The sequence below is a fragment of the Mobula birostris genome, chromosome 24 (assembly GCF_030028105.1).
Source record: "Mobula birostris isolate sMobBir1 chromosome 24, sMobBir1.hap1, whole genome shotgun sequence".
Lineage (NCBI taxonomy): Eukaryota > Metazoa > Chordata > Chondrichthyes > Myliobatiformes > Myliobatidae > Mobula > Mobula birostris.
This window is the reverse complement of record NC_092393.1, coordinates 51,560,866-51,576,135: the sequence shown is the minus strand read 5'-3', so window position 1 is coordinate 51,576,135 and position 15,270 is coordinate 51,560,866. Positions and strand designations below refer to the sequence as shown.

General features: G+C 44.5%; 1 protein-coding gene across 1 annotated transcript in view; it reads right to left on the bottom strand.

Moving 5' to 3' along the window:
* Positions 1-10,712, bottom strand: part of btbd17b (BTB (POZ) domain containing 17b) — a 36,006-nt gene extending 25,294 nt beyond the window's left edge. Inside the window, exons 1-2 of the mRNA XM_072242395.1 lie at positions 10,662-10,712; positions 6,227-6,290 (exon numbers count right to left, since the gene is read on the bottom strand). Of these exons, the coding sequence (XP_072098496.1) occupies positions 6,227-6,290; positions 10,662-10,712 (115 nt within the window). The remainder of the gene's footprint in view (positions 1-6,226; positions 6,291-10,661) is intronic.
* Positions 10,713-15,270: the final 4,558 nt, after the last annotated feature.

The following is a 15,270-nucleotide window of genomic DNA, read 5'->3' as shown; positions in this document are numbered from 1 at the left end:
GCATTAAACTCAGGTTCTGCAAGAACATTTACTTGTGCCCCAGTATCCAATTTAAACAGAATAATGTTTTGGTTCACTTGCAATGGCATAGTCCAGTCATTCTCACTTTGTTTGTTTTCACAAAGCATATCTATATAAAATTCCTCACGTTCATTTTCAAGCACTGCATTTACGTGTTTTATTTCCTTTCTACTTCTGCAACAGCATGAAAAATGATTACTCTTACCGCAGGCGGTACATATTTTCCCATAAGCTGGACACTTTTTAGGTTGGTGCTCCCGCCCACAGCGATCACAAAGTTTTTTTCTTTCAGATGACGTCTTGCTCTCTGTTGGTTTCGTTGCTGTTTTATTATTTTTTCTAACATGTCCATGCTTTTCCACAGCGCCTACGCAGCTCTCAATAAAAAGCTCTTTAGCCTGTGACATCACGGTCTCTGAAACTTTGCAAAGAATCAAAGCTTTTTCCAAATTTATGTCTGGTTCTCTTAAGATTCTTTCTTTCAGAGCATTATCCAAAATGCCGCAAACGATTCTGTCTTTAATGAGAGAGTCAGTCAGCTCTGCAAACTCGCATGTTTTACTGTGGTTTCTTAATTAGGTAACAAATTGATCAATTATTTGACCAGATTTCTGCTTGTATGTAAAGAATTTACATCTTTGATACGTCACATTGTGCTTCGGTACGCAAAATGCTTCAAACTTGTCGGCTATCACTTTTAGATTCAAATTATCTCCATTTTCAAAAGTAAAGTGGTTATATACCTCAATTGCATCATTCCCTATTACGTGACGTAGAATTGCAGCTTTGGTTTTTTCCATTTTATTATCTACTCTGATTGCCGATAAATAAATATCAAAACACTTTAAATCTTTTCCAGTTTTCAGCAACGTTTCCAGTCAGCTGAAGTGTCAATGGGGGTTGCAAAACTTCCATCTTTAAAGCTGCTCTGGCGACATACTTCCCCAGCAGCATTTTTTTTATTTCTGACTGCCCATCTGTAAAGTAAGGGGATAGGTTATGGGTTCAATGTGTTTCCTCCCTGTCTGTGATTCCTTCTCATAATGTTACTAGATATGGTCAGAATTGTGTCTTTCACTGCTCTCTGTTTATGATTCTAGGCGAGTTTTGTCACACTGCCTGAACCCCCATCTGATACTTTATAAGTGTCAGACAAAGTAGATCTCCAACCACACTCCACTCCTTTAGTGTCAAGAGGACATGACCACAATCATCATGAAGAAGCGTTGGAGATGGATTGGGCACATGATGAGAAGAGAGGCTAGCTCCAACATCAAGACTTCATTGAACCCCTGAAGGGCAGAGGAAACGTGGGAGACCAAAGACATCTTGGCACCGTACCACTGAGGCAGGAATGAGGTCCGTGAACCACGCCTGAGCACAATGGAGAAGATGGCCAAGGACAGATAAAGATGGAGGAACTTCATTGCTGCCTAAATGCCAGCAGTGTAACAGGCAGTAACTAACTAACTAATAAGATGTGGGTGGTTAAGAAAACAGTAATTAAACTGTAGAACAGCCACCTGGACTTTGCACAAGCACTTCCTGGCATCTGAGCATGAATAATAAGTATTCAGTTTTGAAACATTGTCTATAAGAAATGCAGAAACATTCTTTAATCAGATTAAACTGAGAACTAGGTTTTGATTGGTGCCAGGAAGAGAGAGCATGAGGCTTCTACTATTTACTAAAGTGAAAACAAAATGAATTAGCAAATTATCAAGATAGGATATCTTAAATCACCTGTCTGTTGGTTTGGGGATTCCAGATTTGACACACCAGCAACAGTGAAATCAGGAATCCTTGACCAGCAGATAGGTGGGTTAAGACATCCAATCTTGTTAAGTTGCTCGCTAGTTCTGTTTTCACTTCAGTACATTGTAGAGGTCATCTACTATTTTTAGTGTGGCGTTCTCTTTCTGATGATGCACTGAATCTAAAAAACCCGACAGAGTGAGTCATTCCTTTTGGTTACACCATCCCAGCGTGTTGTGCTTCTTGTTTTCTGTAAGTGAACAATGAAGATTACAAGTTACACCCAAAAGTTACTTGCAGATTGATTTCACTCCTCTCAAGGCACATTTGTCCCAGCTCAGATATGCCGTCACTTCCAGAGTTTGTCTGAGTTCAATTTTCTGCAACTATAATCATCCCTGTTGCTATATTATTGGAGTATTGCGAACAACTTTGGGCCCCTTACCTAAGAAACGATGTGCTGGCATTGAAAAGAGTCCAAAGGAAGTTCATGAAGGTAATCCTGGGAATAAAAGGGTTAATGTACTGTATGAGGAGTGTTTGATGGCTCTGGGCCTGTACTCGCCAGAGTTTAGAACAATGAAGGGTGATCTCATTGAAACCTAATGAATATTGAAAGACATATGTAGAGTGGATATGGAAAAGAAGTTTCCTATGGTGGGGGAGTCTAGGACCTGAGGGCACAGACTCAGAATACAATTCCTTTAGAACGGAGATGAGGAGGAATTTCTTTAGCCACAGGGTGGTGGATCTGTGGAATTTGTTGCCAAAGTTGCCTGTGGAGGCCAAGTCATTAGGTATATTTAGAACAGAGATTGATAGGTTCTTGATTAGTAATGGTGTCAAAGGTTACAGGGAGAAGGCAGAAAAATGGGGCTGAAAGGGACAATAAATCAGCCATGATGGAATAAGGCTATAATACTATAAGATATAAGAGCACAATTAGGCCACTTGGCCCATCCAAAGTGCCCTGCCATTTCATCATGGCTGATCCATTTCCCCTCTCAGCCCCAATCTCCTGCCTTCTCCCCATATCCATCATGCCCTGACTGATCAGGAATCTATCAACCTCTGCTTTAGATAAACATAATGTCTTGGCCTCCACTGCTGCCTGTGGCAACAAATTCCACAGATTCACCACTCTCTGGCTAAAAAAATTCCTCCTCATCTCCATTCAGAAATGAAGCTCCTCTATTGTGAGCTATGTCCTCTGTTGTTAAATTCCCCACACCTCAGGAAATATCCTCTCCACATCTCTCTATTGAGGCCTGTCAATATTTGATAGGTTTCAATAACGTCACCCCTTGTTCTTCTGAATTCCTGTGAGTACAGGCCCAGAGCCATTAAATGCTCCTCATACTATATGACAAGGCTTTCAATCCCGAATCATTGACATGAAACTGCTTTTACCCTCTCCAATGTCAGTATATCCTTATTTAGATAAGGGACCCAAAACTGCCCACAATGCTCCAAGTGAGGCCACATCAGTGCCTTATAAAGCTTCAGCATTACATCCTTGCTTTTATATTCTAGTCCTTATTAATTACTAATGCTCCGCAATCTCTTCAGCCACCTCTTTCAGAATCCCGGAGAGTATACCATCTGGTCCTAGTGACTTATCTACCATCAGACCTTGCAGTTTCCCAAGAACCTTCTCCCTAGTAATGGTAACTTCAGACACCTCTGTCCCCTGACACTCTTGAATTTCTGGTATACTGCTAGTGTCTTCAACAGTGAAGACTGATGCAAAATGCTTATTCAGTTGGTCTGTCATTTCCTTGTCCCCCGTTACTACCTCTCCAGCATTATTTTTCAGTGGTCCGATATACACTCTTACCTCTCTTTAAGACTTTATGTCTCTGAAGAAACTTTACTTTATTGTCGCCAAACAATTGATACTAGAGCGTACAATCATCACAGCCATATTTGATTCTGCGCTTCGCGCTCCCTAGATGACAAATCGATAGTAAATATTAAAAATTTAAATTATAAATCATAAATAGAAAATAGAAAAGAGAAAGTAAGGTAGTGCAAAAAAAAACCGAGAGGCAGATTCGGGTATTTGGATGGTACGGCCCAGATCCAGGTCAGGATCCGTTCAGCAGTCTTATCACAGTTGGAAAGAAGTTCTTCCCAAATCTGGCCATACGAGTCTTCAATCTCCTGAGCCTTCTCCCGGAGGGAAGAGGGACGAAAAGTGTGTTGACTGGGTGGATCGTGTCCTTGATTATCCTGGCAGCACTGCTCCAACAGCGTGCGGTGTAAAGTGAGTCCAAGGACGGAAGATTGGTTTGTGTGATGTGCTGTGCTGTGTTCATGATCTTCTGCAGCTTCTTCCAGTCTTGAACAGGACAACTTCCATACCAGGTTGTGATGCACCCTAGAAGGATGCTTTCTACGGTGCATCTATAAAAATTAGTGCCGGTTTTAGGGGACAGGCCAAATTTCTTTACCTTTCTCAGGAAGTAAAGGCGCTGGTGGGCCTTCTTGGCAGTGGACTCTGCTTGGTTGGACCAAGTTAGGTCATTTGTGATATTGACCCCGAGGAACTTAAAGCTTTTGACGTGTTCCACTTGCGCAGCACCGATGTAAATTGGGTCGTGCAGTCCGCTACTCCTTCTGAAGTCAAGAACCAATTCCTTCATCTTGCTGACATTGAGGGATAGGTTATTGTCTTCGCACCATGCCACCAGGTTCTTCATTTCCTCTCTGTACTCAAACTCATCATTACCCGAGATACGGCCTACAATTGTTGTGTCATCAGCAAACTTATATATTGAGTTTGATGGAAACTTCGCTACCCAATCATGGGTGTGCAGTGAGTACAGCAAGGGGCTGAGTACACAGCCTTGTGGGTCACCGGTGCTCAGAGTGATTGTAAAAGAGAGCTTGTCCCCTATTTTTACAGCCTGGGTCCTGTCTGTGAGGAAGTTGAAGATCCAGCTGCAGATCTGAGTGCTAAGGCACAGGTTCCGGAGCTTAGGTATCAGTTTATTTGGAATGATGGTATTAAAGGCGAGCTGTAGTCAATGAAAAGGAGCCTTACGTATGTGTCTTTATTCTCCAGGTGTTCTAAGGAGGAATGTAGGGCCAGAGAGATGGCATCTGCCGTTGACCTGTTGCTCCGGTAGGCCAATTGCAAAGCATCGAGGTTGACCAGTAGGCTGTGGTTGATGTGTGCCATAACCAATCTCTTGAAGCACTTCATAGCAATTGATGTCAGAGCCATAGGTTGATAGTCATTCTTGTGTATCCTGTTTAATATTATTAGCTACCTTACCTTCATATTCCATCTTTTCCTTCTTGATGACATTTTTGGTTGTCTTCTGGCGATTTTTAAAAGCTTCCCAATCCTCTAACTTCACACTAATTTTTGATTTATTGTATGTCCTCTTTTTGGCTTTTATATTAGCTTTGACTTCTCTTTTTTCCATGATTGCGTCATCTTGCTTTTAGGATACTTCTTCCTCTTTGGGACGTATATATCCTGCACCTTCCAAATTGCTTCCAGAAATTCCAGCCATTGCGGCTCTGCCATCATCTATGCCAGGGTTTATTTCCAGTCAATATTGGCCAGCTTCTCTTTTATGCCTCTGTAATTCCCTTTACTCCACTGTAACACTCATACAGCTGCTTTAGCTTCTCCTTCTCAAATTACGGGGTGAATTTTATCACAGAATGATGACTTGTCCCTAAGGGTTCCTTTACTTTAAGCTTTCTACTTAAATCCAGTTCATTGCACAACGCCTAATCCAGAATAGATGATCTCCTAGTAGACTCAACTATGAGCTGCTCTAAAAATAGGCATTCTAAAGTTCCCCCTCTTGGAATCCAGCACCAACCTGATTTTCCCAATGTACCTACATAGTGAAATCCCCCATGACTATTGTAACATTGCCCTCTAGGCATGCATTTTTTTTATCTCCCATTGTAATTTGTAGACCACATTTCTTACCACTGTGTGGGGGTTTGCATATACAGTTTCAAGAAGAAGTTTGTGAACCTTTTGCAATTACCTGGTTTTCTGTGTTAATTACTGACAGAATGTGGTCTGATCTTCATCTAAGTCACAATAATAGACAAACACAATCTGCCTAAACTAATAACACACAGACAATTGTACTTCTTCTCATCAGTACTGAGTACACCACTTAAACAATCACAGTCTAGGTTCAAAACAGTACGTGAACCACTGGGGTAATGCCTTCTACAAAAGCTATTTGGAGTCAGGTATTCCAATCAATGAGATAAGATTGGAGGTGTGGGTTAGAGAGATGCCTTGCTCTATATATAAAACAGATACACGAAGTCTGATTACTGATGGAGCTTGCTCTTCTCAAGAAAGATCTGTTTATGTGCACCATGCCTTGATCAAAATAACTTTCAGAGCATGAATTGTAGAGGTGCATGAAGCTGGAAAATGCTACAGAAGTATTTTTAAAGACCTCACCTGTCTCCTGCAAGCTAGGGGTAACTACCTCCCTGTAGCTCTTGTCTTTCAGCTCCTCATTCTCCTGTATGAGTCGAAGGTCATCAAGCTGCAGCTCCAGCTCCTCAATATGCTCTCCGAGGAGTTGCAGCTCGATGCACCTGGTGCAGATGTGTTTATCCGGAAGACTGGAGGTCTCCCAGACTTCCCACATCTCACACACAGTACAAAACACTGCCCCGGAACCATTCTCACCACACCATTATGCCCTAACAGATGAGGAATGAAGAATGAAGACAAAAAGAATGATGATGCAGAGTCAATGAGCCACATGCCTTAATTCTGCTCCTGTGTATTTTGGTCTTATAGTCTAAATTCATTTTAAATTAAAATCACTTAAAATAATTGAAAGTATCAAACTAAAGCAAAACTATGGTTGGATTGAGTTGTTCTCCAATCTTGGCAATCCACTTGCAAATGTTTCATCTCCCTACGAGGAGTCACACGGCGAACTCTGTGTGTTTTCTGGAATTTTGCCCACATTGGCTTATAAATCGGATCGAGGTTGACATGTCTGTTTATACGCAACCAGTCAGTGATGAGAACCCCTCCCTACATCACAACTGAGATTCCGTAATGATGACCTATCGGTTGATTGATAAGTATTCTGTATACTGTATAGGGTGTTGGCGCGTGGCCAAGTGGTTAAGGCGTTGTCTAGTGATCTGAAGGTCGCTAGTTCGAGCCTTGGCTGAGGCAGCGTGTTGTGTCCTTGAGCAAGGCACTTAACCACACATTGCTCTGCAACGACACCGGTGTCAAGCTGTATCGGCCCCAGTGCCCTTCCCTTGGACAACATCAGTGGTGTGGAGAGGGGAGACTTGTGGCATGGGCAATGGCCAGTCTTCCATACAACCTTGCCCAGGCCTGCGCCCTAGAAACCTTCCAAGGTGCAAATCCATGGTCTCATGAGACTAACGGATGCCTATTAAAATGCTGTATAGGCCAAGCATTCCGAAGACACACCACAAGTGAACGATCAGCTGATGATGTCTCCTTGGATGGTGTTAAGATGTTTGCAAGTGGATTGCCAAGATCAGAGAGCAACTCAACCCTACCATCGAGCACCCATAGCTACACATTTTCCAAGTTACTTCCAGAAGTAAAACTATTTTTAAAAATTCTTTGTTTAGATCCTTTTGACCAGTTTTAAGCTGCTGGGGACATTTTAAATTCAGTGTTATTTTCATTGGCTGTCTGATCTGATATTGTGACACATTCAGCAATAGTTGTTGAAATAAATGATAATATTATACATTGCAGTGATTTTTTTTCTTATGTTACGACAATGGTTACTTCCCAAAATTACTGAATTGCCTTGAAACTCAAAGAGAATTGAACCACCCACACTTGAGTTTCAGAATCAATACCATCACTAAGATTCCCACTGCAAACATCCTGGAGTCTTCATTAAAAAGAAACTCAGCTGGACAGTTACATAAGTAATATCTAAAAGAGCAAATAACTCAGTCTAGACAATCAAGGCCAAGTTGACGACTTAGCCTTAAGATTTGGAGAAATAGGTTTAGGAGATTGTCGTCCAAGTTTTGGGTCTGTCACTTCAATATATTCTGGGGCCTGGAGCCCACTGCCTCAATTCAGCCTATGCCTGACTCTTCTGATCTTTCCAATTGCATGCCTGGATAACTCCAATTACACTAAAGAATCTCAGCACCATTCAGCCTGCTTCACTGATGCTCTCCCATTACGCTAAAAACTCAATCCCTCCTCCACCTGCAAAACACACTGTCGTTACCCATTCAGACTACTCTTAGTAGCTCCTTCCAAACCTGTCATTTCCAGTGTAAGTAGGACAAGGGCTTCAGATGCAGGTAAACACTGCCCCCTGTGGTTCCCTGCCAAACTGCACATGGTCCGAGAAACACACAATATATATTGCTGCAAGGTCAAAATCTCTGAACTCCCTCCTGAGGACCACCAGAAGGACCATAGTCTTTTCTAGGAGGCAACTCGACATCACCTTCTCAGGGACAGTTGAGGGGGAACAATAAATGCTGGCTTGTCAGTGACTTAGATCACAAAAAAAAGAATAACTACTAAGAGACAGCCAAAGATTATGAAAGATGCCACATATAGCTTCTAGGTCTTATTGGCTGTTGAAATCAGTCCTCAGTCCCTGGTGTCCTTTCAATGGGAATGTTGCATACACACTTGATGCAAATTACTGATCTGATTCTATCCTGCAGGCCAAGTTTAGATTTACATCCACCTCAGCACAGCAGCGTAGCGATCAAAGCAATGCCTTACAACGGACCTGTAGGATTGGTTTCAATTCCCGCTGCTGTCAGTAAGGAGAATGCACCTTCTCCCTGTGACCGTGTGGGTTTCCAATGGGTGCTCCATTTTCCTGCCACTTTCCAATTGTGAACATTTATGATTAGCAAGCTGTGGGCATGCAGTGTTGGCACTGGAAGCGTGGTGGCACTTGCAGTCTTCCCCAGAATATCCCCGGTGCACTCCACTGTTGGTTTTGATGCACATGTGAGAAATAAAGTTTATCTGATCTATTTCTTGACGCATTTTCACCTGCATACAAATCAGGAATTATTTAAAGCCTGCATCCCCAAATTTCCCTTGAGAATGTACTGCTGGTGGGGTAGGGAGCTCCAGGGTTGAGACTGAGTGATGGAGGAACAGGTGGTTCATGAATTGGAGAGGTGGTCCAATGCAGCAACTACACTTGTCCTTCAAGGCCGAGAGAGACTGATCATTAAAAAAAAACAGAGTGTCCAGAATTATGGTGAATAACAGTGCCCAACCATTTTAATTGAATTCCCAATTTCCATTCCGACATGTTGGTCCATAGCCACCCTCAGATTAGGGGAGCGACAGCACTTATTCCATTTGGGTAGCCCCCAACCTGACGGCATGAATGTAAATTTCTCTAACTTCTCCACCCCGCTTCTCTACTTTCTCATTTCCTTTTCTGGCTCCCCCTTACCTCTTCTTTCTTCCTCATCTGCCCATCATCTCGTTCTAGAGCACCTCCTTCTTCCCTTCTCTCATGATTCACTCCCCTATCCTAGCAGATTCCTTTCTTCAGCCCTTTGCTTTTTTCCCACCTATCACCTCTCAGCTTCTCACTTTATCCCCGTTCACCCACCTTCCCCCTCACCTATCACCTACCAGCTTGTACTCCTCTCCCTCCTCTCACCTTCTTCTGTCCCCTTCCTTTCCAGTCTTGATGAAGCATTTTGGCCTGAAACAGCGACTGTTTATTCAGCTCCATAGATGCTGCCTGACCTGCCCAGTTCCTCCAGCATTTTGTGTGATTTACAATAGATAAAAATGAAAACCATTCGATGTCGTTGTGTAAGAGACAAGTACAGAAGGTGTTTAGGATTGTTGTTGGAATTCAAGAATCTTGCTGAAACATACTATAAACACAAGAAATTCTGCAGATGCTGGAAATCCAAAGCAACACACACAAAATGCTGGAGGAACTCAGTTGACGTTTTGGGTCAAGTTCGGAATGTGGTGTGTGCTTTCACACAGACTGTGGGTCCGGTGTGACCAGGTGAGTGTGCTACCAACATCGTCTATTGATGAGAAGGCAAAGTACGATGAAACCCCATTGGAGGCCATCAATGGCAGCAAGACCCAGACTTATGGGACACGATGGCTGACGCTCTGCTTCAGTGGGTGATGTTACACCTGGGACTTCATCCTGGCTGAAGTGCTAGACCTCTGCTCGGTGCAGATTTCCTGTGTGCCCAAGGACTGTTAGTCGATTTTATGAACTGCCGGCTTGTGGATGTCAAGGACTTTGGGTCATTACCTTGTTCCCCCAGTGAGTTCCCCACAACGACTCTGTCAAGCCCATGCGCCACCACATGTGAATTTACTCAACTGCTGGGTGAATTCCCAAACCGAGCCCACATTCTCCACCACAGTCGGAAAACATGGGGTTGAGCACCATATTCCCACAACTGGCCCGCCATTCCATGCCCGCGCGCATAGACTGGACCCAGAAGAATTGGCAGCCGTGAAGGCTGAGTTTGCCAACATGGAAAGACTCGGCATTGTACACCGGTCAAATAGCCCTTGGGCTTCACCCCTCTGTATGGTCGCTATGGGTAGTTGTCACCCATGTGGTGATTACCAATGCCTTAATGAGCCCACCACCCACGGCCCCACACAGCCAAGACTAGTCCGCACGTTTGGCCGGAAAGTTAATTTTTTTCAAAAGTCGACTTAGTTAGAGGCTATTATCAGGTACCTGTGTGCTCGGAGGACATTCCCAACAGGGCTGTGAAAATCCTATTTGGCAATGTTGAGTTTGTGGTGTATGCCGTTTGGGCTGAAAAATGCAGCACAGACTTTCCAGCAGCTAATGAACTCTGTGTTAAAAGACATCGATTTTCTTCTTGTTTACCTGGATGAGGTACTCGTTGCCGATGCATCCAAATCCGAGCACGTATCTCATCTTCGCACACTTTTTGAGCAGTTAAGCCGACCCGGGTTGATTATTAACTCTGCTAGATATGGTACCAGTTTGTGTTGTCAACCACTGACTTCCTCAGCCACCACATCTCCACAGAAGGTGCGAATCCCCTCCCATCGGAGGTAGCCGATATTATGGATTTCCCACCGCCCCGCACTACAAAAAAGCTACAAGAGTTTTTAGGCATGGTGAATTTCTATCACCAGTTCTTTCCTTGAGCTGCTGAACTTATGCTTCCCCCCTGTGTAGTAAGCTTAAAGGCAACACCCCTAATTGTGTGTTTGACTGGTCAGTGGACGTGACCAGGGCATTTGATGGCACCAGACAAGCTCTTTCCAGCATGACCGTCCTGGCACACCTGCTCCCCTAAGCACCCATAGCCATTACTACTAACGGTTCATGCTCCGCGGTGGGTGCTGTGCACAAACAGTTGGTCAGAGGCGCATGGCAGCTGCTCGCTTTTTGGAGCCGGCAGCTCCATCCCCCCCAAAAGGACCGTGAGCTTCTCAGCCTCTATCTGGCTGTCTGCCGCTTGTGTTTCCTTCTAGAGGGTCACCATCTCATGGCGTTCATTGACCATAGGGCCTCTGTGCACGCAATGGCCGAAGTATCAGAGCCTTGGTTTGTCCAGCAGCAACGCCAGCTGGCCTACATATCAGAATTGAGGCCGTACACATAGGGGTTGACTCTGCCGGCAAGGCAGCGACCAAGTTACTGACCTGGGGGTCCAGGCTAACCGAACAGCATCCAGGATGACATTAAGTTCGGGGAAGCTGGTGTTCCTCTCCTGCACGATGTCTCAGCCAGTCGCCCTCACCTCACAGTGCCCGCAAACTGGAGGCAGACTGTTTCTGACTCCCTACGTGGCCTTTCGTATCCGGGCTGGAAGGCCTCACAGAAACTGGTTGCACTAAAGTTTGAGCGGCACGCTCTAGAAAGGTCATGCGTGATTGGACTGCAGCCAATATGGAGTGCCAGTGGGCAAAAATTAACCATCATGTTCGGGGCGCCATTGGCACCTTTTGAGGTCCCTGAACAACGGCTGATGATGTCAATGATGTCTTCCCCCCTCCCACGGCTTCATGCACATTCGTACCATGGTGGACCGTACCGCCAGGAGGCTAGAGGTCATCCCTCTAGCACCGACAATGGCCGTAGACGTGGTTCGGTCGTTCATCAGCGACCGGGATGCCCGGCTTGCTGCCCCATCTGCCATTTCCTCTGACCGTGGTCCCCAATTCATTTCAGGCCTCTGGACTGCGATGGCCCAAAATCTCAGAGTCGGGGTACATCACGCCACGAAATATCACCTGCAGTCCAAAGGCCGATCCAAGCAGTTTCACCACTCCTTAAAGGCTGCTCCGAGGTCTTCCCTGAAGGATGACTGTTGGCATGATCTTCTCCCTTGGGTCCTGCTGGGACACAGAACATCTCTGAAGGAGGACTTGCGGCCCTCTGCGGCTGAGTTGCTATACGGGCAGCCGTTACCGGTGATCTTATTCCTGATGCCTCTACTGCCTGGTTCGTCGCTCAACAGCGTTCCACCCTCCTCCATAAATTCAATTCCTTTGCACCTATTCCAAACTCCCATCATGGCGTGCAAGACTCTTGGGTTCCTGTTGACCTACATCCTGCCTCGTTTGTTTTTGTCCAACATGGCGCACACCAGCATCCCCTTTAGCCCCCTTATGATGGCCTGTCCCACAGTTTGGGACATAGAGGAAAGGCTTTTATCGTAGATAAGAGGGGTAAACCCAAATGTATTTCGGTAGATCGCCTTAAATCGGCCCTCCAGGATTTGAAGGATTCCACTACCATGCCCCAGCCATCACGACATGACCGTGAGCGTGTCAATGAACCTCTGGACGAGCCAGAGGCACCTGCTGTTCTGCCACCATTGGAACATAGGACCCGAGCCGGGTAGCTCGTCCGAGCTCCAGGCAGGCTTGCAATGCCGGTTTAGTGAATTCTGCGGGGGCCTGAGTGGTGGAAGCCTACAAAATTCACAGCTGCCGACATTGAGTTGGGGTTCACTTTCAGAGGCTGGTCTGACATGGTGACGTGTTACCTGAGCTTCTGTTACCACGCTTTTGGTGTTCAGTATTGGAGTACAATCAGAGAGTTCTTAAACATAAAACTCCTCACATTGTTTTATTTGCGAAAACCTACACATCCTCGTAAATTTTTTCTGTACTCCCCCAAGCTCATTATTGTCTTTCCTATAGGTAAATGACCAGAAGTGTATACAACACTGCAGATTTGGCCTCACCAACATCTTATACATATACATTGCATATATAGCCAAGGTGTGGGAGGAAGCTCAGCATGAACAGTATATTCAGTCAGTTTTTACCTTGTTCACAGTTCTGATGTTTCGGGCCAAGACCCTTCATCAGGACTGGAAAAAACAGGAGGGTCTCGGTCCGAAACATCGACTGTTTACCCTTTTCCACAGATGCTGCCTGGCCTGCTGAGTTCCCCCAGCATTTTTGTGTGTGTTGCTTGGATTTCCGGCATCTGCAGATTTTCTCTTGTTTACGCTTGGGGAGAACCTGGGCACAAGTTTTAGTCCTTCTGCTTGCTTCTGAACACACTCGATCCAACTCTCTGCTAAAGTGATGGACCAATAGTAATAGCAATTTGCACTTCAATATCACTTTTAATCAGAATCAGAATCAGGTTTAATACTACTCACTGGTCGTGAAATTTGTTGTTTTGCGGTTGCTGTATAGAGCAATTTATAAAAAACACGGGAGGAAGCTTTCAGCTCCTCCACAGTGAACGTACATCACAAAATGCTTTGCGAGGACATTATCAAACTTCATTTCAGATGAAGCCATATAAGTATCGATGTAGAAATCTGTTCAGTTGGATGGAGTGAAAGAGCTTTGAAGAGCATTGCAAGGTTGGGGTCCTCAGCAAGTGATAGCCTACTCCCAGTGAAGCAGGGGTTCTCAACCTTTTTTATGCCATGGACCGAGGAGTTTGTGGACCCCAAGCTGGGAACCCCTGCAATAAAGGGGCAATACAATTTAGGGATGAGCAGGTGTCTGGGAATGAGAGAACACCAGGATCCAGTGAGCCAAACAAAATGCTGGAAGAGCTCAGCAGATCAGGCAGCATCTATGGAAAGGAATAAAGAGTTGATGCTTCGGGCCAAGACCCTTCATCGGGACCTGCAGTAGGAATCTATGGTAATCAGATAAAGGATCTCAGTCTGAAGCGTCAACTCTTTATTCCTCTCCATAGATGCTGCCTGACCTGCTGAGTTTCTCCAGCATTTTTTGTGTGTGTGTGTGTGTGTGTGTGTGTGTGTGTGTGTGTCAGTCACTCTGGATTTCCAGCATCTGTAGAATCTCTCATGTTTAGGATCTAGTAAGCACTTAATTTATAATAGTTTCTAAGAACTTTTCTAAGGAAAATTGTTTCCCATGGTGGGGGAGTCTAGTACGAGAGGGCAATACTTAAGGATTGAAGGGCGCCCATTCAGAACAGAGATGCGAAGAAATTTTTTTAGCCAGAGGGTGGTGAATCTATGGAATTTGTTGCCACAGGCGGCAGTGGAGGCCAAGTCATTGGGTGTAACTAAGGCAGAGATTGATAGGTATCTGAGCAGCCAGGGCATCAAGGGTTATGGTGAGAAGGCGGGGGAGTGGGACTAAATGGGAGAATGGATCAGCTCATGATAAAATGGCGGAGCAGACTCGATGGGCCGAATGGCCAACTTCTGCTCCTTTGTCTTATGGTCTTATGGTCTAACACCAGGGAGGTTTTACAATGAACATTTATATTATTGAATCATTAGGGAGTAGACTTTGGACCTTCCTGTGTTGGGGATTTCTGGTTTATTTGTGGCTGGGCTGCAGGAGGGGTATTGAAGACTCCTGCATTGACCGAACAGCTTCATTTCCTAGAATTGGATTCTAATCTAATACAGAAGCATTGGGGTTTGTTTAGCATCTGAATAATCTCAACCTGGACTTTAATGATATGATGCACTGCACAGATGGTCCGTAATACAGAGTGCGACTGATATTAAACTGACAATCCTGTTCAGAAGCTACAAGAACAAAGTCCCAGCCTGCTGTCGAGGCATGGTTGGACGCCTGGATACCCAGCACGCATGGAATCAATTACACTGCTGACAAACCTGCATCAATAAACAGATTACAACTACTGCAAAATAAACAAGTAATTCTGCAAAGGCTTTTTCACTAACGTGCACGGTACAACAAAAGACTTCCTCTGTGTGAGTCAGTCAAAGTAAAATTATCATCAAACTGTGCAGATGTCATCAGATACGGCCTTGAAATTCATTTTGTTGAAGGCATTTTTTAGATTAGATTATGAGGACTCTTTCATTGTCATTTAGTAATGCATGCATTAAGAAATGACACAATTTATTCCTCCGGAATGATATCACAGAAACACAAGACAAACCAAGACTAAAAAAACTGAAAAAAACTACTTAATTATAACATATAGTTAGAACAGTGCAAAGCAATACCGTAATTTGATGAAGAACAGACCATGGGCACAG